Here is a 25087-nt window from a genome sequence, read left to right on the forward strand (position 1 = left end):
GGATTTATTTTGCTTTTGTTTCATTTAATGTTCCATCATTGAGCTTCTGTAAATGTGTTTGATTGAATAGATAACACAGAATTGTATACCCCTTTCTTTGTACAAACTTTGATGTCATGGTTTGGTTCAATGTAAAGTAGTGTATCTTTCATTTAAACTCTTTGTCCCATTTTGAGGGAACAAAACTTACTGTATATAATTGTAATTTTGTGTGAATAATTTTTTTGTAGAAATGTCTATATGTGCAAATGTTCTGTTTTGTTTAAAATGATTGTTTACTGTTATGTAAACTGCTGATCCTCACTTAGGATTCTTAGTTAGTTTGTATGTAAAAGGTGTAGTGGTTCCCCTCGGGAACGGAACTGTGTAGCGCGTGCAAATTGTGGTTGGCCTAGGTGGAAAAGGTGGAACTGATAGTCAGTCGGGGACGAGCTACGAGTCGGGGACGAGCTTCTAAACTGTGCACTGCCATGTAAAAGATGCATGTTGTGCTGGTTCCGACAGAGGCTTTCTGCTACTTTCCAATGCCTCGGATGGATGGATAAATAGCTGGAACTATTCTGGAATTTGTATCTGTCGTCGTCACCAAGAAATGACAGAGTCCAGCAATTCTGTCTGCAAATCCACCTACCAACATGCAGTTGCCACCACGTTGCGCAATCACTGTAACGTAATACTATAATGATTTACAGTGAAGGATCAGCTTAATGGATGTGTTAGTGTGCTCAAATATAAGGTAAATTTTATCTGAATTTATGTACCTACCCTGATTTTTCTTCCTCATCATAACACCTCTCAGGTTCCTCTCCGTTTGAGCTAAAGTGATATCCGAGTGTCCTTACTAAAAGAACATTAAAGCCCAATATTTTGCTAATTAATGCCTCTTCAACATAGTAAAAAGAAAGTTAAAATTAAGGTGTCAAGAGAGTGAGTTAAAGTAAATGTTGTTTGCTGAAAATATTCCTATTAAAACTGCTTATAAAAGTGCTGTTGCTAACTTCAAAATTAAAAGTTCTTAAGACTGAGGCTTATAAAGTAAATGATCACATTGTTGTCTGTAGTAAATTCTAAAAGGTGAGTCTGTGTCTTGCAATTTTGTCAACATTGTGTTCCGCTGTAGTAAAAGTGGAAAACTGCAGTTGTGAAACGTTATATATTCATGTTTGTTAAGTGTATGTCTCTCTTGTGCATAGGAAGTGCATATTAATAATATAACAGGGTCCACAGTTTGTCTATTGTATTAATGCTGGGTAACAAGTAATGGAAAGACCACTAATTATAAAAAACCATTCAGTTTGAACAAGCCCTGAAAGTAATAATGTGTTTCGGTATCTGTTATAATTTTGCAAATAGGTTCTGCTGCTCTAACTGTTAGTTTCAATCTTACCATAAACATATGTATGTGTCAGAGTTCATTGCACTCGCGTGTGACAAAGTATAGGTTGTGTTTATTCGTTAAAATTACTAATAACTATTTTCTTAAACGAGAATGTTAATCATTCTCTTGCCTAGTTAGGCTGGGGACCGTTTTCTTTATCAGTTGAACAGTGCAGATAGGCAAAATTTTGTTCGTACTGTTCAAATATTTACGTAATTCTGACTTTCACTTCCGATAAGCCACCTCCGTTAGGTACAACACGGTCAACATAACAAAATTCCTCCCAGAGGGTAACACTGCTCTGTTGCTATATACCATAATTGCTTTAACAAAATAATTTTATTTCACAACCTGTTTCCGGTTTTAAGGTTATGGTACAGTAGTATCAGACAGGGAGTGTTATAACGTGACCAGAATTACCCGACTAAGATTGGGACACACGTGCATACAGACTGATACCCTCTGCCAGATGGTCGGCACAAAAATAAACAGTGGGAAAACGTAGCGAAAACCAGGATTTCTCAGGATTTCTCTGTTTTGCAAGTAATTAATGTAACAGCACGTTTTCTGCTAGAAATATAAATCTCCGAGGCATCAGGTATAAAATATCGTATCCTCTAAATGTTACTGTTTTAACCAGTGCTATAAGAAACAGTCCTGACGATCATGGTTGAATGTTGAAAACTAACACGCATATATACACTCCTGGAAATTGAAATAAGAACACCGTGAATTCATTGTCCCAGGAAGGGGAAACTTTATTGACACATTCCTTGGGTCAGATACATCACATGATCACACTGACAGAACCATAGGCACATAGACACAGGCAACAGAGCATGCACAATGTCGGCACTAGTACAGTGTATATCCACCTTTCACAGCAATGCAGGCTGCTATTCTCCCATGGAGACGATCGTAGAGATGCTGGATGTAGTCCTGTGGAACGGCTTGCCATGCCATTTCCACCTGGCGCCTCAGTTGGACCAGCGTTCGTGCTGGACGTGCAGACCGCGTGAGACGACGCTTCATCCAGTCCCAAACATGCTCAATGGGGGACAGATCCGGAGATCTTGCTGGCCAGGGTAGTTGACTTACACCTTCTAGAGCACGTTGGGTGGCACGGGATACATGCGGACGTGCGTTGTCCTGTTGGAACAGCAAGTTCCCTTGCCGGTCTAGGAATGGTAGAACGATGGGTTCGATGACGGTTTGGATGTACCGTGCACTATTCAGTGTCCCCTCGACGATCACCAGTGGTGTACGGCCAGTGTAGGAGATCGCTCCCCACACCATGATGCCGGGTGTTGGCCCTGTGTGCCTCGGTCGTATGCAGTCCTGATTGTGGCGCTCACCTGCACGGCGCCAAACACGCATACGACCATCATTGGCACCAAGGCAGAAGCGACTCTCATCGCTGAAGACGACACGTCTCCATTCGTCCCTCCATTCACGCCTGTCGCGACACCACTGGAGGCGGGCTGCACGATGTTGGGGCGTGAGCGGACGACGGCCTAACGGTGTGCGGGACCGTAGCCCAGCTTCATGGAAACGGTTGCGAATGGTCCTCGCCGATACCCCAGGAGCAACAGTGTCCCTAATTTGCTGGGAAGTGGCGGTGCGGTCCCCTACGGCACTGCGTAGGATCCTACGGTCTTGGCGTGCATCCGTGCGTCGCTGCGGTCCGGTCCCAGGTCGACGGGCACGTGCACCTTCCGCCGACCACTGGCGACAACATCGATGTACTGTGGAGACTTCACGCCCCACGTGTTGAACAATTCGGCGGTACGTCCACCCGGCCTCCCGCATGCCCACTATACGCCCTCGCTCAAAGTCCGTCAACTGCACATACGGTTCACGTCCACGCTGTCGCGGCATGCTACCAGTGTTAAAGACTGCGTTGGAGCTCCGTATGCCACGGCAAACTGGCTGACACTGACGGCGGCGGTGCACAAATGCTGCGCAGCTAGCGCCATTCGACGGCCAACACCGCGGTTCCTGGTGTGTCCGCTGTGCCGTGCGTGTGATCATTGCTTGTACAGCCCTCTCGCAGTGTCCGGAGCAAGTCTGGTGGGTCTGACACACCGGTGTCAATGTGTTCTTTTTTCCATCTCCAGGAGTGTATTTGTGGCCTATGGGTTAATGTTCTGTCTCCATTTTCGTATTTTCCATACGTGGGCTTTTTTTAAAAAAAATAATAATTCTTAAAAGAATATCAGGCAAAAAAGTTGAATGTATTGATACTTAATTGTGAATGACTATGTCGTTTGCACTTATAAATTGCTGTATGGTTTTTAACAAAAAGTCAATAAAGAAGGAAGTAGGCAGATGCCATGGAACAGCGTTAGTGGAAACTGTGTTAAAAATGGTTGGAAAAGAAACTGACAAAATTATAAAACTGAATATAGAATAATATGGTTTGGCGAAATTTTAGACTTCTGTATATGAACTATCTAATGAACTGGGTACCTCTGACTTTGCAATTAGAATTGTTTTCAAGAGTTGGTTATAGGATTCAAGGGTAGATGACTGCACCTTCAAATATGTTCAAAGTTGTGCGAAATCTTATGGGACTTAACTGCTAAGGTCATCAGTCCCTAAGCTCACACACTACTTAACCTAAATTATCCTAAGGAGAAACACACACACACCCATGCCCGAGGGAGGATTCGAACCTCCGCCGGGACCAGCCGCACAAACGACTGCACCTTCCATTCCAATCCAGGATGAGCAAATGCCCATTGCATGAATAAGCGGGAAGACACAATGGTGGCAGAAAAAGGAGAACACAAATGTAATGAGACAAAAGTTTCGTTGAGGTTATACGCTTATACGCTTTTTATTACATTTACGTTCGATGGCAGGAGGAACAAGACTTCTGGTCAGGAGAATACAGGGTTATAAATACAAAATCAAACGGGGGTAAGCAGGAGTAGGTTTAACAATGAATAAGAAATTAGGAAAACTGATAAGGTGCTGTGTACAGTACGGTGAACGCTTTGTTGTAATCCAGATAGACACGAAGCTCCCACAGGATAGAATAGCATGGAGAGCTGCATCAAACCAGTCTTCGGACTGAAGACCACAACAACAACCACCTCTAGACTATTTGTTCAATACAGGCAAGTGAAATAGCTAACCAAATGTGTAAAGTAATGCAGGATTCAGAAGTATTCTTCAGAATGTTAGCGAGTGCACTGCAACTTGTAATAATTGTTGTCCCATCACAACAGCCGGCCGTGGTGGCCGAGCGGTTCTAGGCGCTTCAGTCCGGAACCGCGCTGCTGCTACGGTCGCAGGTTCGAATCCTGCCTCGGGTATGGATATGTGTGATGACCTTAGGTTAGTTAGGTTTAAGTAGTTCTAAGTCTAGGGGACTGATGACCTCAGACGTTAAGTCCCATAGTGCTCAGAACCATTTGAACTTTCACAACATAGAGGCGCTATACTGCTGACTCCCATGTAAATTCAATCTCTGGCAAAACACGTGACGTGTTCCATGCAAGATTTTTGCAGTTTACTCTAGATACTGGACAAAGGTTCTAAGTTCGCACGAATTCTGAGGACCTGTGAGAAACACGAGGAGACTCGACAATTTTCTGAGAAATGAAGGGAACCCTGCTCATGGCTGTGGGTGTGGGCTGTTATTTGCAATGAAAACATCTCTCAAATGGAAAAGACATAAATTATTAGTGATCAGCAAGGTTTAACCCCCTGTGCGTGACTAAAATGTCGCTATGGACAATGTTAAGAAGTGCACACAGTAACAGTATTAGAACACCAACACCTGTAGTGTGCATCGTGAGTAAACATTAATCAATACATTTCTCTGCTGTATATTTCTCTGTCGTCTATACCAATTACAGACACTAGAATAGAACCATTTTTATTAATTATATATTTATATTAAGTAATACATGTGTTTATCTTATTAATTCGCTGTTCTACTCAATGCATCGATAATTTGACTGCAGGATCAGAGCTACAAGTTATTTGCAGCGAGTTAGACGCTGGGCATGGAAACAGATGTGTGTGGCTCGACCCCACGACATTATCGAAGTGTTCTTTTTAAACAAAGCCGCACTTTGGCCAATTACCTTAGGTGCGAGCTAATTAAGGTAAAGTCGCAACTGATTTGCTGCAGTGGTGCAGAGCACAACTACTTAGCAGAAAACCATTAGGTAACGTCGAACCGTTTATATAGGTGACGACGGAAGTGTAATTTTGTGCGACGGCTATCTGGCCCACCACCATAGCAGACTCACTGTACTGCAGGATGCTGTGCCAGAAGTATTTTGGCACACGGCACCTGGATTTCGTAGGCAGCTCGCCGGTACGCCTATCGACTGGTTATGAAGTCTGAAATGTGGTTGCTGTCGCAACCAAACGTTAATTTGTAAAATACCTGTATACGTATGGTAACAATTGTGTCAATGATTACAGACCTGTTTCACTGCTAACACAATTTTTCGAAAAAGGTAAGGTACTCTAGAAATGTGCACCATTTCGGTAATAATAACACGCTTAGTAAATAAGAATCTGGGTTTCAGAGCAGGTACTCAGCTCATAATGCTTTCTATAAATTCACTCATAGAAATTTACCAAGATTAAATTACAAAACACCACCATTTTGTATCTCCTGTGACAAGCGTAAATCCAACTTTGTTACCAAAACTTCGGTTTTATAGACTTAAGGGTACAGATATAATGTGACTCACTTCATTGTTAAGAAAAATAATGCAGGAAGCTATACTTCATAGTCTGTCAGTTGTAGATAGGGGATATTTTACTCCCACTGGCTGTGGGGTGGGAATCGAAATGAAGTTCCAAAAAGTTCAATATCAGATCCCTTGCTGTATCTCTCATGTGGCAATGGCCTTTCGTGCAACATGCACCAAGCAGAATCAGTTCTCTTTGCAGATGACGCAAGTATGATAATCAGTTACAACACACATACGGCAACAGAGGAAAATGTAAATTTTTTCTTTAGAACAATCACTGACATGTTTTCTGAAAATGCTCAATTGTATATATTTTAGGATTTTAAATGATAACATGTTCGCCATCTACTGTATTATGATTCCAGTTTCCACGATTTCGTACTTGTTTCACATGACATCCATGAAAAAATCGAGACTGAGTATTTCAAAAAATACTGAAGTGTTGGGAAACACCATTTTTCAGTATTAGTGAAACAGGTTAAATTGATGCAAGTCACTATGTCTCGTACCAGCATTTGTTATGTGCACTATCTGTATGGTGAAAATTTAAAATACGAGCAGGGGTTAGTAAGTAACGTGAAATCTACAGTACTTTTAAGTGTACATATTTATGAGAAAGTGGGAAAAAAACACATTTTAAACTCTAAAATTTAGAGTCAATTGAACAATACAGTTCAGCCACTTTTTCACTTGCGAAAAAATTTGTGGAGCTACTCTCGTTCACATTGTAAACTACCTTTTAAGCAGTTAAGTATTTTAACTACAGAGCGACAGGTCACATTTTCTATCATTAAATTTGTTGTAAATAATTTGATTTCAGAAGGTTTTAATGACATCCTAAATTACAATAGCAAGAGGCACCAATGTTAGCACTGAATAGAGGATCATGGAGGAATTTTATAAGGGGGGCTATGCTCCAGACTGAACGCTGAAAGGCACAATCAGTCTTAAATGATGATGATGATGATGATGATGATGATGATGATGATGATGACAAGGAAATATTACCTTCATTAAACTTTACTTTAGCTCAGAGATGGGTGAATAATCTTGCTACCAAAATCTTTGACCATTTATCCAACGATACAGTGTGGATGACATAGTAAAGCTTAATACGAAAATAAACTGTAAAAGTTTCTTCTGGCCAACTCTTTCTATTTCGTAGAAGAATTTTTATACGGAAACTCGTAGCTTGCGTGTCACACAGGTGTTACCTACTTAGTCATGTTACTAAAGTAAATATTGTCTTCTGTAATTTGAAATCATCTGTAACTCATCAGGATCAGCTATAGTTAAGTAGCAATTAAGCTAATATTCTGTAAACTAATTGATTCCGTGCATTACGATATACACTGAGGTGACAAGTCATGGGATACCCCCTAATATCTTGTAAAGACCTCGTTTTGGACGACGTAGTGCAGCTATGGCATGAACTCAAAAAGTCGTTGGCAGTCCCCTGGAAAAATACAGAGCCATGGCTGCCGCTATAGCCATCCATAATGCGAAAGTGTTGCCGGTGCAGGATTTTGTGCACGAACGTCTCTTGATTATGTCCCATAAATGTCACACGGTCTGTGTAGCATGACGCTTTGTTACCCATAGAAGTTCAATCGTTGGTCGACTGAAAATGGTTTTACAGTAGTCGAACACAACCGCTCCTGCGTTGTCCGCAGTGAGAGATAATGCCTAAAAGTTAGTATTCTCGGCACACTCTCGACACTGTGTATCTCGGAATACTGAATTGCCTAACGATTTCCGAATTGCAGTGTCCTATGCGTCTACCTCCAACTACCAACCCGCGTTCAGAGTCTATTAATTCCCGTCCACTGGCCATAATCACATTGTAAACCTTTCCACGTGAATCACCTGAGTAAAAATGAAAGTTCCGCCAATGCACTGCCCTTATGTACCTTGCTTACGCTGTACTACCGCCAGCTGTGTCCGTACGCTATCCCGTGACTTCTTTCACAGCAGTGCATTGTCCGCCCCGATAGCTGAGAGGTAGCCGGCACGGTGGCTCCGCGTGTCAGAGGGTTAGCTGCCCTCTGTAATAAAAGATAAAATGAGTGAATAGATGAACGAAGAACTTGTACAGTTGTCATTGGACGTCTGCCCCAAACAATTACAACGTACTATAACGAACAAAATGAGATGAATTAAAAAACAAAAAAAATGGTCAGCGCGATGGACTGTCATGCCAAGGGGCCCAAGTTCGATTCCCGGCTGGGTCGGGGATTTTCCCTGCTGGGAGACTAGGTGTTGTGTTGTCTTCATCATCACCTCATCTCCATCGACGCCCATGTCGCCGAAGTGGCGTCAACTCAAAAGACTTGAACCAGGCGACCGGTCTACCCGACGGGAGGCCCTACCCACATGACATTTCCATTTTCCTACCACAATTACCGAACTATCAGTTAAATAAGTCACAGCCTCAAAATACTAACGCGAATTCTTTACAGACGAATGGAAAAACTGGTAGAAGCTGACATCGGGGAAGATCAGTTTGGATTCCGTAGAAATATAGGAACACGTGAGGCAATACTGACCTTATGACTTACCTTAGAAGAAAGATTAAGGAAAGTCAAACCTACGTTTCTAGCATTTGTAGACTTAGAGAAAGCTTTTGACAATGTTACCTGGAATACCCTCTTTCAAATTCTGAAGGTGGCAGGGGTAAAATGCAGGGAGCGAAAAGCTATTTACAATTTGTACAGAAACCTGATGGCAGTTATAAGAGTCAAGGGACATGAAAGGGAAGCAGTGGTTGGGAAGGGAGTGAGACAGGGTTGTAGCCCCTCCCCGATGCTATTCAATCTGTATATTGAGCAAGCAGTAAAGGAAACAAAAGAAAAATTCGGAGTAGGTATTAAAATCCATGGAGAAGAAATAAAAACTTTGAGGTTCGCCGATGACAATGTAATTCTGTCAGAGACAGAAAAGGACTTGGAAGAGCAGTTTAACGGAATGGGCAGTGTCTTGAAAAGAGGGTATAAGATGAACATGAACAAAAACAAAAGGAGGATAATTGAATGTAGTCGAATTAAATCGGGTGATGCTGAGGGAATTAGATTAGGAAATGAGACACTTAAAGTAGTAAAGGAGTTTTGCTATTTGGGGAGCAAAATAACTGATGATGGTCGAAGTAGAGAGGATATAAAAGCGTTTCTGAAGAAGAGAAATTTGTTAACATAGAGTATAGATTTAAGTGTCAGGAAATTGTTTCTGAAAGTATTAGTATGGAGTGCAGCCATGTATGGAAGTGAAACATGGACGATAAATAGTTTAGACAAGAAGAGAATAGAAGCTTTCGAAATGTGGTACTACAGAAGAATGCTGAAGATTCGATGGGTAGATCACATAACTAATGAGGAGGTATTGAATAGAATTGGGGAGAAGAGGAGTTTGTGGCACAATTTGGTACTGGAGGGCAGCGTGGAGGGTAAAAATCGTAGACGGAGTCCAAGAGATGAACACACTAAGCAGATTCAGAAGGATGTAGGCTGCAGTAGGTACTGGGAGATGAAGAAGCTTGCACAGGATAGAGTAGCATGGAGAGCTGCATCAAACCAGTCTGAGGACTGAAGACCACAACAACAACAAACCACAGTGTATTGAGCAAAGTGACTTGCGGAATACGTAACTAGCTAGCTAAGTACCGTGACAGACCTGCAGCGAGTCGTTGACCAGAGTGAAGTACTTGGTGTTGGCCAGCAGCGTCTGCGTGACGACAGGCAGCGGCACGTCCATCTTGGCGAGGCAGTCGGCCTCGCGCAGCACGAGGCGCACGCGGTTGTCAAGGTTCACCGCCAGCCCCGCCGGCTCCTCGTTCAGTGTCAACAGCGTGCGCGACAAACCCTCCTCAACAACCCACGCCTGCAACCGATTAATGATTTTGCCTTTACTAATACGACGCAGTACTCATTGGACTACTCTTTCACCGAATTTCACCAACTCTGTGACAGTGGACTAGGGTTATTGCTGAAACAACTGGTTTTCGGTTATATCCTTGTTTTTCACACCAGTTTAATGTGAGTGTTAGAACCGCTCAAAACAATCGGTTACTGAAATAATCGAATTTCCGTTTTTTATTCCTGTTACTTCCTGAAATAAATGCAGAAATCGAAGGAACACTAAAAAAATTTGCCCCTCTGTTTGCAGATACATAGAATTAAAATGCTAAATGAAATGTGCAAATAAAAGAAAGCTTCATCCACCGTTCACTTCTTTTCTCAAAAAGTCGTAAGTGGTTAAATACTACAAAAAGTCAACACTGCTCTCTTGTTGATGCTAATGTTTTGAAACTCTGCTCAAAAATCGTGTTGTAATCAGAAATCATACCACTATTTTGGCCTTACTGATAGTCAGTTTGAAAACTGAAGTTAAACAACCCTGTTTTTCGTGATAATTTGTCCGTTTTCAAGGGCTACAAGCACATAAAGGCATATAAGAGAAGCGAACAATAACTTAGCAGAAAGGAAGGCGAATAATGTTGTTATACGGCGTGGTTGTGTTAATATCAATTCAATAGATGTCTATAGTTTAAACAGAACTTTATAGTAATGCCAGTTTGAAAGTGCTAAAAATTGCATGGAAAGACTCAGTATGTATCTGAGCAGTGATAAAAGTAATTCTTTAGCCTGTGAAGTGAAAATCAGTTCCGGAAGTTGTTTAGAGAGTAATTCGTAATAGCGAGGTTTTGTATGCCTGTTAGAATACACGACGAGGGGGCAAGGAAATGATGGCGTTATTGCTCGATAAATAATAATTACCAGCTGCAGATGGATGTTAGCATAAGAATAATTCAAGAGCAATGTAAATGTTAAAGCTGGTACATCAAGAGGAATATAGGCAAAAAACTCGTAGTTTTCACATCCAGCAGCCCTGAGTTTAATGTTCATCGTTAAGTGAGCACTGCTATAAAGTATAGTCAGGAACCAAGTCAAGAACTTTGAGTTTTATTTATCCTTAAAAGTGAATTTCCGTTTGATAATAACTGTTCCTTGGAAAATATAAAGTAGAAGCTTACATCTTTTGTTATTTAGCAGCCATCTTAATCAGAATCATTGTTAAGTATGAACAGAATTCATGACAAAATTAGCATCATTATCTCGTGAAATATGTAAGCAATGAAACCTAAGCTATGGATACAGGAGAAAGAGCCGTTTATGTTGACTAGAGTGCATCACCTGTTAAAAATGCACTGTTAATTGTACAGATTCTTCTCAGAGACATTTAATGAGTAAAACTGCATTAATTTCTGACCTCATAGTAAACAGATATTACTGAATTTCAGACAAACAGCAGTTTCTAGATTTGTCAGATATACACTTCACTACATATGAAAGCAATAAAACAATAGTCACAACAATAAATAAAGAATTACGCTACTCAATTCAGGGTTTGTATTATACGATTTTGGTTCTGAATTTCAGTGATAAGCTGCAGTTTGTTCAGAACATTATTGAAATAATATACGTTTCTGCCACCTCAATATTTAGTATCAGAATTTCATAAAGTCAATGTATCCACCTATACTGTGTTAAACTTGTTCACATTATCATCTTTACACATTAAATTATAGAAACAGCACTACATAAATCTAGATTGTGAGTAGTTTTTCTCTAGCATTCATAACAGCAGTAACAAACGGACAGCAAGGTAGCTAATATCTAGTCGCTACGAAATAAGGTACCCAGAGTCAGCAGCAAATTAGTTTCCTGATGTCACAGCTGAATTTAGTAACACGTGATTTGTTTAGTGCAGATAAGACTGGTCTTGAAAGCCTCTGGGTTTATGCATACTTTGTATAATAAAGTACTGTTTCTATCAAAGAGTTTTAACAGCAAATCTGATTCAGACACTGCAAAACGTTCTTGCAAAAAAACAGCACTTAGAACGCGTAAGGTCTTCAGGTTTGTAGGTGAAAACACTACTGGTAATTGTTCATGTGTAAACTGTAGTTGCAGCATTGTTCCAGTAAAGTGGAGCCTTGAAGAAGAAATTAAGGAGCAGAATGGCACTGGTATAGACGTGAAATGAGTGAAATTACAACGGTCATTCAAAGTGTGCAATGTCTTCGGGTTCTGATAGCCTCTATTAGATAGATCACGGTCAAGAGACACTGCACTTTTTCAGTTATTATCTGGTTAACGATTGTGTTCTTTGCTAAATCAAATGTCATTGGTGGTATTATTTAGGAACTAAACAACAAAAGCCTTCTGAACTATTTTTCATATTTTACATACAAAGTTATAGTGTGTAAATAAATATTAAGAAGGCGATCGTTTCCTTAACTTTACTAAAGAGATATGTATTTTAAATAGCACGCTGAGCAAATTTTGTAATTTTTCTGCAGAGATTCTTTCGAAATTATTCAGTAAACATTGACAACAAACTCGGTAGTCAGCAGTACGGTACAGTAGAGACGAGAAGGTGTGAGGGCCATTGCAAATTAAAGTTTGCAAAGACAGTGAGCAAATATCGTATAGAACATGTGGGGTTAAGTCTTGGACAATGCACCTAGACACGTACCGTCTAACAGGAAATTATTATCTCAGGAACACTGTACCAATTCTTATGCTGTCTGTTTGTTGCTCTTTTCTGTCGGCATTGTTATTAAAATAGCACTGCTCTCTTTCCCTCATTTTCTACAATAACGCAGTATCTCAAACCAATACAAATTTCACGAATAAAAATCACTTCTTTTTTTAAAAGAAGGTTTATTTAAAAACTAAAAATTTTAACACTGCTGCTATCGTTAATTGATGTTTCGGCTTTTTACTCAGTTATTAGTAAAAATCAAAAATCGTCTGTTATAACTGAGACCAAACAAATGTCGAAAACTACCGGTCATTCAGAACTAAAGTACCGGTATTGGTTTCAAATGACCGGTTTATCCCATCCCCACGGTGGACCAGCAGTTTACTACAGATGTGTTCAGGAGCTCCGGTAAATTTCATGCATGAGAGGGTGCAGCAATTACGAGCTGCCACAGATGGAGACCAAGTCGGGCACGGCCGTCCAAGGGAACACCGGGGGAGAGACAACACATTACAAGCAGCGCCAGGCGGGCGTGGACAGCAAAGAGAGCACCCAGCGCCCTCTGGGCATAAATACTGGACAAGATCCTCCAACACAGCAGTCTCAGATAGCACCTGAAGAAGGCAACGAGTTACGTGGCCGAAATATTGTGCCAGAGCGACACAAACATCCGGCAGTAGACCCGATTTTTCCACATTGCAAGAATATGGATACTTTGAAATACTTAAAAATTCAAGAGTAATTAGATGTTTCATAGTAGTACCTAATCAATCATATTAGCTTTTATTTAAATCAGATGTCAAATTAATAACTTATTTATTTTCCGAATGGTTGTCCACTTTCTATACTTTAAGTACATTATGCATTTAGGTGGGTGAAGCGAGGTCTTAAAAGCGCGAGTGAGCTGGCCCTCCAGGTCATTCTGTGTGTGGCGGTCAGCCTGTACACATCGGTCATCACACAACATACAGGAGAAATGTCTGTGCATTTTTAGACTTGTAAAGGGGATAGATTTTGAGCAGCAAACAATCGCAAAAATACTTCAATATTCGTTCACATTTATAAAAATTCTGTGCCAGGGGGACATAAACATTCAGAGCTGGCTGGAACCTTCACATTTCGTGGACATTTGATGATGTGAGGAATTGAACATTAACTTCTTTCAGTTACATTTTTGGATCTAATACTGGATATAGTATGAGAATCTACTCATGACTTCTCATGTTTTAATATGTTGATCTCAACATTTATGAGTTGGCGAACACTTGTGTTTACTTACAGGAGCGGAACTCTGAATCATCCGTCAATTCTTCGTAGAACAACATTATAATAAATGAAAAGCGCTAGTTTCCTTTTGTCATACAGTATTACTTTTATTGTGTTAACGTCTGAAGATGGCCTTGTAAAACGAAAACAGGTTAACCCAATAAAAGTAATATTGTAGAACAAAAGAAAATTAGCACTTTTCATTTATTCGAATGGAACAGTGTTTTTTGTGTACCAGTGAGGTTCAGATACTATTCTGGAACTCTGCCACCATTCTAATCACGCGTTTAAGCAAGCTTTAACTGCACATCATGTTTATTATTACTTTTATTTACTGCATAAATAGTAGATGTATTTTGTATGTTCAGACACACTAAGACAACATTAAACTAAATATTATATTTTATAAGTAAAAGAACTGATTTTTTAAACTTCAGTATAAAATTCTGTATATTTTAATTAAATTAACCGATTTTAGAAACTTAACTAAATACTTATTTTTTATAATAAAACAACTAATTATAATAATCAAACGATGTATTTATTTTACAATACTATTTTAACATGATAATATGTGTTAGTTAAGAAAAGTAAGTTATTTTAAAAAAAATTTAAACTGTGATCATAAGTAAATAAATTAAAATGTATTAGATAACAAAGCAAATTAGTTTAAAAAATCACATTGTGAAGGTAAGTAAATAAATAAAATGTATTAGTTAAAACAGAAGTACATTTTGAAAAAAAAATTAGATTGAGATCTCTGTATCATGAAATTCATTATGTCTATTTTTAAGCTTTTTATTCCTTTATATTTCAGTTTCATTTGTCCTTTTTTAATTATTTCAAAATCATCAATTAATTTAGAATATCTATTTGGTAAAATAACTTTAAAATCATTATTGAGTTCTAGACAAAGTTGTTCTCCATATCTAGTACAAAATATTCACAGTTCATATTATTATATTAAACATTTTTCTCTAGCACATTTACTTTTTTAATTTTTTTTAGAAATACTTATATTGTTGAGCTTCTTGATTAAAGTAGTTTCCATTTATATAGAAAATTTTTAATTAGTTTTACAAAACAAATTTGTAGTTTATATTCAATATATTTTTTTAAAAATTGTAATTTAGAACTCATAGATAAATGATTCATTGACAATTATTTTTTTTTTAAAACTTTATAAATCTAGTAAAAATTATTTGTTATAAATGGAGAAACTAAACGAAATGCGAACTAAACTAAAACAAACTCATGATAAATATGATTTAAATTTGCAACATCTTGTCAAAAAATATTTAAAAAATTTAAATAGTCTCTAACTGTTTTGGTATTTTTGAATAAGATTGAGCTAAAAAAAGCAATATATATCTTTGTATCTACCTCTAGTAAAATTATTTAGAACAAAATCTTGACTTTCTAAAATGAAATTGTCTAATACAACAACTGAATTATATTCACATTCATCTAATGGAATAATTTCTTCATTATTTTTAATAAAACTAACAATATGTCTATAATTTTGTCTTCAATTTTTTTACATTGTTTTATAAATTCTTGATATTTTGATTGTTCTAAACTTTTTGAATAGACAGACATACAACTGTTTAATTTTATTGCAATTTAACCATCCTGTAGCTAAAATGTAATTATCAATCATTAATGTTGTTTATCCACAACCACTTGGTCCAATTATTGCACATATTATAGAATTTGGTAGGTCTTTACCATATTCGTATTTTAATTTATTTTCTGGAATTCTTACTTAAAGTTCATAATCTGTTTTGTTCATTTATTAATAATTTTTTTCATTTATAAATAATATTTCCACTTATTAATAATTTTTCAGTTAAAATTTTTAGTTAATACTTATTTTCATTTATTTATAATTTTTTATTTTATTAATAATTACTTCATTTATTAATAATTTTTTCATTTATTATTAATATTTCAGTAATAAATGAGTGGGTTACTTGAACTTAGTGATAAATCTTCTATATTTAGAAAACGATTCATTGTTCCAATATGTGATAATTATACTAATGTTTCATTAGTTGGTTTTTGTTCAACTTTATTAACACCAAATATAACAACAAAAAAATAATAAACTTTATTGTGATAGAGAAACAATAGAAACTCCTGTAGGTCAATATATTTTAAAAAGTTTAAAAAAATTATACATTTGAAAAACCTAATATACACACTAAAGGAGATGAAATTTTAAACAGAATTGTTATTGAAAGTGATGTAAAATTATATATGGATATAGAAGATAGTAATGGAAGTTTACTTGGTTTTAATAATCATATTGTTCAAGTTAATGAAGAATCTGTAGCTAAAAATGTTCCTAAGATTATTCCTTTTGAATAAATTAATATAAATTTTAATCTTGCTGATGGAATGTGTATAAAACATAATCATGATTTTCATAAATAAACTAATATTATTGCTTCATCTAAACACAATTTAGAATTTGGTGGACCAATAATTTATGAACCAAATTATCCTATTAATGTTCCTATTTTTAACACAATTCAAGATTTAGAAGTTACTATAACTGATGAAAACGATAAATTAATTGACTTAAATGGTGCTACTGTAACAGTTATTTTATAAATATTTTAATATCTTAATAAATTCTTTCCTTAATAAAACATGAATATAAATGAAAATTATCAGTTTTGTTCATTTCCTGTTAATGAAAAAACCAAAAGTAATTTAAATGTTCCTAACAAAGATACAGAAATTGAAATAAATATTGGTGATAGCTGGCTTCATTCAAGTAATGTATAATTATACAGGAAATTTAGTATTATTAGAAATGATGGTATATATTTTCCAAATTATGATGGAAAATCAAATGAAAAATTAATTGATAATTATGTAAATAAATTGTTTGACTTTATAATGATAAAAAAAGTAAATAATATATTATTGAGAATTGAACATCCTTTTATTTAATCAATAGTTATACTACATTTAACTTCCTCTTTTACTGACAAAGTAAGTTCAGAAGGACATATTCTTAATACAGGAAAAGTAAATAGTAGAAAAAATGAAGTACTTTGTCCATTATCAATGCTTGGTGGATCTTTTAAAGATTATAAAGAAATTATGTTTGAAGGAAACTTAACTGTAGTTTTTACTCATAGTTCAAGTTCTGGAGATGCAATTTTATGTAGGTTTGATAAAAATGATGTCAGTGTTAAAATAGAAGATACACTTCCTAAAGATGGAAAGAAGTTATAGAATCTATGGAAATTCGTGTACCTGTTAAATATGAACCAAATTATGAACTTCAACAAAATGAAAATATTTTTAAAAATCCTAAAATTCCTATTTCTATTTATGAACTTCAAACAGAAGAATTTGCTGGATTATCTGGTAAAAACAATTTTCAACTAACTATAACAAATTGCTAGAACTCTATAGAATTTGATATGCCATATTTTGTTTTTATTATATTTCAGACAAATCGAAAAAACAACCAATTAGTTGGTTCATCATTATTTGATCATGTTAAACTACAGAATTTATATTTAAAAAATAGTAAAAATGAGGTTTTTTATCAAGAAATGTGGAATATTAATCCAACAAATAATTTTCTGAAAGCATATGATGCATTTCTTGATTTTAATAGAATTACTTTACGAAAATCAGATATTGATATTAATCCATTTAATTTTATAACTAATTATCCAATTTATGTAATAAATATGACACATATATAGTTATGTTATAACTACACAAAAAACAAATATGAAACTTTCTGCAACTTTTAATGATAAAATTCCAAATGATACACTTGCTGATATAATTATCTATGGTAAAAAACCTTACATATGATGAAGAACATAGATTACTTGGTGAAAATTTTTAATTATTAATATTTGCTTCTATATAAATGAATGAAAAACTTGAAAATTTATAAAAGTGTTAACTTTATGCTTACATACATTTCTGGAACATTTTAAGAAAGATAGAAAAAATTAAAAAAGAAAATTTTAACATAATATACTTATGTAAAATAATGCGTTTTATTTATTTTTGTACATACACAGTTTAAAATTTCTAAAAATAACTTACTATTTTAACTAATACATTGCAATTAATTTTCTTACCTTCACAATGTGATGTTTTAAAATAATGTCCTTTTTTAACTAATACATTTTAAACTTTTAAAAATAACTTACTTTTCTTAACTAATACATATTATTGTGTTAAAATCGTACTGTAAATTAAATAAATCATTTGGTTGTTATAATTAGGTGTTTTATTATAAATAATAGGTATTTAGTTAAGGTTCTAAAATCGGTTGATTTAATTAAAATATACTGAATTTTATACTGAATTTTAAAAATCAATGTTTTATTTATAAAATATAGTGTATGTGTCTCAGAACGTACAAATTATATCTTCTGCAAATGAATTACTGAAGGACCATCTTTCTTAACAATTTTCATTTTTGAGTGACTGAGTAAATTAGTTCATTTTACTTCAGACTTTCAGATATTGAGTAGAATATAATCCTTTTTTCATTATATTATTATTATTATTATTATTCTAATTTATTACAGCTTCTTTACTTAATATTTCCCATTATTTATTCTGTAGGATCACAGATTACCATTATTTTTGCAGCAAGTTTAGCTGTTGGGAATGAAAAGAGACATGTATGTCTCAAACCTATGACTACATCAAACCATAATTCTAAACAGAGCTGTGTGTAGCTCAGATGTGTCAACTGATGAAACTCATGTCCTGAATTTATTACATGAAATGCATTATTACTGCCAAGTCTCAACTGTCTTCCAACAGTGCGCCACTGATATTGCGATATGGTCTTAGCATGGGACGACATGTGTGACTTACTTGCTGAGCTTCCTGTGTAACATATTGTCCATTTCTCTCATCTTCACATAAAGTGAACAGGTAACTCATGCTCATTACACACTTATGGCTACAACAAATGGAAATTTCTTATTTTAAAATAAAAGCAGTGGAATATATTCACTATGATTGAATGTCTTATTACGACAGTATTTTACACTGAAACAATAGCTTTTTCTATGCTCCAAGTTCTTCTAACAAGAATTCAGAGTCTATAGCAAACGCAGAAGTTTCAGGGCATGCAGCATGTACTAATCCTCTATAAACAGCTCTAATGACATGTTGTGAAGTCCATAATCCGTTAAATTCCTCTCATTATGGACAAAGGCGATCTTAACCTACCACAGCAATTTATTCTCTCCGCTGCAATAAACAACAAATTCTGCTACAGGACAAGTTGCACATACTGGGTTGGTGTAGGTGCATGACCTGTGTAGAGCCCAGTGCTATGGATGCTACCTTAAGACTAACATCCTGATACACATTGACCAGTGGTAAAGTAGTTTAGATATAAGGGCTAGAAAGGAAATCGCTAGTCATAATATACACAACGGTCTACATGTTCCTACAGAATAACTCCCACTCAAATGTATTCAGTCGACACTTCTCATCGCTACTATATATGCACATCACCTTTCAGCTGCAAAGTAGCAGTTACAGGTTTATCGCCATTAAATACTGTGCATATACTCAGACAACATTTTTAATTTACGAAATTTTACTGTGTATTACATAGGAAATAGAACATATCACATTTCAAAGAACATCTATAAACAATATTTCATTCGATTTATCTGTATGAAAACATACAAAAGACTAATGGTTTCTGTTCAGTGAGGCAGCCTGCCTTAAACGTAACACAAGTTTCGCAGGCAAGTGGCGCTGGTGCATTCTTTTTCATGTTATTTCACCAAATATAATATCTTTACAATATAGTTGAGATATAACATCATTATTTTTATACAAAAACGTAAAAGAATAACAGAATGTGTAGTGGACTAATGTTACATTGTAAATGATGTAACACGAAAGCAGTACTGCTCCAACGCCACCATAGGTTAAAGTTGTATTTTGTTTCAGGCTGCCTCGCTCAATTATGGTACGTGCTTGAGCCTAGAAATCTGATGAAATAATGTATATCGATATCCTTTTAAATGTTTTGTGTTCCATTTAATACATGTTTACAACTATTTGCTTAGTGTAAAATTGCCTTTATTTGCTCTCAATATTCGTATCCAATAGCTTCTGGTGGTGAAATTGGCCAAACACGCCAAGTTATATGCTTTACGTAAATAAAAAGTAATCAAGACGGTACACTGTACTAATTATATTTTATGAAAAAAGTGCTTTGGCTATCTGTGTCTCAGTTTTTCACATTTATGATACGTGTGTCAGAACCCAAGCTCAATCGTCAGCACTGTAAACATGCAATGGTAAATTAAGATCCTCTTTGATCCTAATTAGAAATATCTGGCAGAATATGGAATTCACATCAAATCATTTAAAAGGACATCAATACACAGTATCTGATCAGTCATCTACGTTAAGGGGGCACATTGGTGAAAAACACACACTATTTCAAAAATGCACCAAATCCACAGTTTTGGAGATATGGCAATGAAATTTTGTACCACACTTTACATGGAAATAACACGTTTATGTATATATATATATATATATATATATATATATATATGTATATATATATATATATATATATGTATATATGTATATATATATATATATATAATGAATGAAATTTGAAATTTTATTTTCAAAAAATAATGTATGTCCCTTTTCCTCATAAAGTATTCAAGAGATTTCTAGAAAAAATTCTCTGTTTCATCTCTTTATATGAGGTTTTTGCAATAGGTCAAATAGGAGAATTTTCATGAATTTTTTATTATAATTCCACAAGTACAGTTTTAAATTCATACAAAATTCCAAGCACTTTGCTCCATATCTCAGCTTTCAATCAGAATTTCAAAATTTGCTCTTGAGACAACGTTTATTAGGTTTACCAAAATATGTGTACAAAATTTCATAATTCTAGCATTCATAGAATCTGAGGAAAAAATACATAAACTTTAGAAAACAAACTTTTCAGGAAACGCAATTTAAAGGTCACCCTAACTTTTTTCCTTATGTCACTTCTTCAGAAGGTACCACATTTGTACTGTGGGTCGTCTTTCCCTTCAAGGTTTCTCCTCTGGTTTCTTGTTGTCTGTCTTCTTTCCTTTACCAGGTCTTCAACTGACTTCTCAGCTGCAGATATGTGCTGTAAATCTATTTTTCTCAGGATGTATTGAGTAAAATTTCCTATCTTGAAGCCCATTCTTTCTAATACCTTCATCCTCCCGACGTTCCCATCATTAAATACAGTAACTGCATCATATGTTGCAATTCTGACAACTGTAGCAGATGCAAATATGTTTTTAGGGCATCGTTTCCATATGAGTGAATTTCCAGACTGATTTGGATTTTGGGTTTTTCCATGAACATACTTTTTGAGAAATGCAGGATCGGCCAGAAACCTGTAAGTGCGCTTGACAAGATCCAGGATAAAATATGGGAGCCATACATCGTGAATGTAGGGGTTGTTATCCCTCTGAGCTTATAGATATTTACACCAGCTAATGTGGCCGTGTCACACTTTTAATTAATTTTCAGCCACTTCGGATGCGATTTCAACATTGAAACTTTGGGAAATTATCGTCCATGAGTTGTACTAACAAATAAAAGATAAATCGAAAGTTGACATTTTTGCTCAATTTCATCAACGTCCCCCCTTATGAGCACGTACCGTAATCCAGTGACCCAGCCTGTCTTAAATGAAATACATCTGTAGGGGAGAGGTGGTGCTGGAGTTGTCATGTTAAATCATTCAGAACGTCACGTAGGTCCATAAATAACATCAGAAGTGGTCGCCATTTTGTATTTCACCATATTATTCACTCTGTGTCTTTTCTGTATATGTCACTTGTTAATGGTACGAGACAACTGAACAGTACTCGGTATTCTCTTAATCCTGTAGCTTTTCTTGAATAAGCTACAAAAATACGCTGATTTGGGTCATAATGATGCGAGTGGTCTTTAACGACGTAAACTAATAAATTCTGAAAAATGTTTATAAATTGAAATTTAAGTTCTGTTTGCAACAAAATAAACAAATTTTCAGCATTACAAGTAACTTAGAAGAAACTGGCTCTCAAAGGGATGTGGTGCAATGGAGTTTTTACTCAGTTTGAAGATGAACAAAACAGAAAATTGTCATCTAATTTACAATGGAAATCACAGTAAATTCGTAGAATGTCAGTTTCTTGGTCTAAGAAAGAACAGGGTATTATTTGGCACAAAATAAGTATTACAGTGTAAGCAGCTAATGGTCATATCAATGATGCACAAGAACAAATATTTCTAGCACATATTTTTAAATTTGACAAAGCAGAAACTGTTAAGAACACGAAGAAATGGTACATAATGCTAATTTTACAGACATGTATTTTACCATTCGTGCGATTCGTAGGAGTTTCCTTGCTACAACTTCGTGAACAGAACTTGCCTCTGGCACGTTTGGATTTTTGATTTTCGTGAATGGAGGTACGTGATGAAGAATTTTCTGTTTGTATTCTTTAAGCTGTGTGGCCGCTATTTGTTCATTTCATGACACCTTCCTTCTATCTTCAGTAAAAGGGTGACTAGGAGTCTTCCCTGTTCATCAGGAAATATTCTTGTTTTGCAAAGAATACTTATATTCCACCCTGAATAGATTTATCTCCCTACTAAAAAAGAGTTTCAGGCATAGCTATTTATCATTGACAAACTGTTGATTTTTCTCTTGCATTTGTAGGTAGCAATAAACTGATCCAACGTGTTTAATGCTCCGTAAGTTGCATAGTAGTCCAATATCATATTTCGGTTATTGTCTTCTCTGTTGCTTGTTTCCTTATGTTTCTGCATTGTGCTGATCAAGACAACATTTCAAAAACAGAAAACAAAGATATGCGTTGTTATATAAAAGAACACTTTGCACGTAACTCAGGCGAGTAGAGGGAAAATTCTACTGCCGGTAATTTTACATGTGGTGAATTTTTGAACATCCAGGTCAGAGCCTTCATGTTTTATCCAGCTATTTTATAATGACTAGTCTTGTCTGTGATCACAAGTGTAACACATTAAGGTATAACAAGGGGGAGGAAACCGTTTTTTTTTAATTGCGCTTTAAGCTACGCAGAATGGATAGAGAGAAAAAAAATGCATTAAATTTCGAGAGCGAATGTTTCAATACATAAGCGTTATGGAAAAACAAACTAATTTATGGTTCATATTGACACGAAGGTACCAACAGAGTTAAAGTGGTATTTGCGTTTCATCAGGATTTCTTCAGGCATCTGCCTTTCACCTAAAAAAGATTTATGTGGCTTCTCCTCCTTAAATTGCTCTGCATGAAAACTTGTCGATTTTTGACATTTGTGACAGAACCCTGTGAGTGTTCTGTGGTAGTTTCGCCTATATACGCATATTATACGTTAACTGCTTACAGGTAGGGAATGAAGCCAATCATTGCATCATGCAGAGCCCTCATGTATAATCCAACAATTTTATAATGACTCATCTCACCTGTGGACTAATGTTAAGTCCACGGATAGCCTCACAGGATTTATGCCTGCAAGTGTGGGAGAGAAGGAGTAAAGGATGGGATGTCATCATACAAGACATCAGTTCATTAGAAGAAGCCATGCGGAAACGTGCTTTAATAATACAAGGTGTGGTTTTGAACAACTGACATATAATTTCTTATGCGAACTGATAGTAGTTTATTTTCAGTCAATTGTCATATTGCTCGTAAAATAAAGTCGTATGACATTATCGGCTGCGAGGTCCCTTAGAGTAGGATTTTCATATGATACGTTTCTCTTAATTAAATTTTCTTGTATGTTATGCTAGAGTAATTTATTAGGTACTGACATAAACAAATACTAAACTGCCAGGCATCCGAGGCGTGTTAAAATTGGATGTGACGGCAAGTTACAGACAGACAGACCCATTAAAATTGCTACACCAAGAAGAAATGCAGATGATAAACGGGTATTCATTGGACAAATATATTATACTAGACCTGACATGAGATTATATTTTCCCGCAATTTGGGTGCATAGATCCTGAGAAAATAGTACCCAGAACAACCACCTCTGGCCGTAATAACGGCCTTGATACGCCTGGGCATTGAGTCAAACAGAGCTTGGATGGCGTGTACAGGTACAGCTGCCCATGCAGCTTCAACACGATACCACAGTTCATCAACAGTAGTGACTGGCGTATTGTGACGAGCCATTTGCTCGGCCACTATTGACCAGACGTTTTCAGTTGGTGAGAGATCTGGAGAATGTGCTGGCCAGGGCAGCAGTCGAACATTTTCTGTATCCAGAAAGGCCCATACAGGACCTGCAACATGCAGTCGTGCATTATCCTGCTGAAATGTAGGGTTTCGCAGGGATCGAATGAAGAGTAGAGCCACGGGTCGTAACACATCTCAAATGTAACGTCCACTGTTCAAAGTTCCGTCAAATGCGAACAAGAGGTGACCGAGACGTGTAACCAATGGCACCCCATACCATCACGTCGGGTGATACGCCAGTATGGCAATGACGAACAGACCTTTCCAATTCGCGTTCACCGCAGTGTCACCAAACACGGATGCGACCATCATGATGCTGTTAACAGAACCTGGATTAATCCGGAAAAATGACGTTTTGCCATTCGCGCACCCAGGTTCGTCGTTGAGTACCCCATCACAGGCGCTCATGTGTGTGATGCAGCGTTGAGGGTAACCGCAGCCATGGTCTCCGAGCTGATAGTCCATACTGCTGCAAACGTCGTCGAACTCTTCGTACAGATCGTTGTCTTGCAAACGTCCCATCTGTTGATTCAGGGATAGAGACGTGGCTGCACGATCCGTTACAGCCTTACGGATAAGATGCCTGTCATCTCGACTGCTAGTGATACGAGGCCGTTGGGATCCAGCACGGCGGTCCGTATTACCCTCCTGAACCCACCGATTCCATATTCAGCTAACAGTCATTGGATCTCGACCAACGTGAGCAGCAATGCCACTATACGATAAATCGCAATCGCGATAGGCTACAATCCGACCTTTGTCAAAGTCGGAAACGTGATGGTACGTATTTCTCCTCCTTACCCGAGGCGTCAAAACAACGTTTCACCAGGCGACGCCGGTCAACTGCTGTTTGTGTATGAGAAATCGGTTGGAAACTTTCCTCATATCAGCACG

The 25087-nt window shown here is 36.5% G+C and overlaps 1 protein-coding gene across 1 annotated transcript in view; it reads right to left on the reverse strand.

The window, feature by feature from the left end:
- The window catches only part of LOC124722180 (dynein axonemal heavy chain 5), an 843802-nt gene that overhangs the window by 683462 nt on the left and 135253 nt on the right, over positions 1–25087 (reverse strand). The window contains exon 17 of the mRNA XM_047247380.1: positions 9766–9972. Within this exon, the coding sequence (XP_047103336.1) occupies positions 9766–9972 (207 nt within the window). The remainder of the gene's footprint in view (positions 1–9765; positions 9973–25087) is intronic.

This window comes from Schistocerca piceifrons, chromosome X, assembly GCF_021461385.2.
Source record: "Schistocerca piceifrons isolate TAMUIC-IGC-003096 chromosome X, iqSchPice1.1, whole genome shotgun sequence".
Classification (NCBI taxonomy): Eukaryota; Metazoa; Arthropoda; class Insecta; order Orthoptera; family Acrididae; genus Schistocerca; species Schistocerca piceifrons.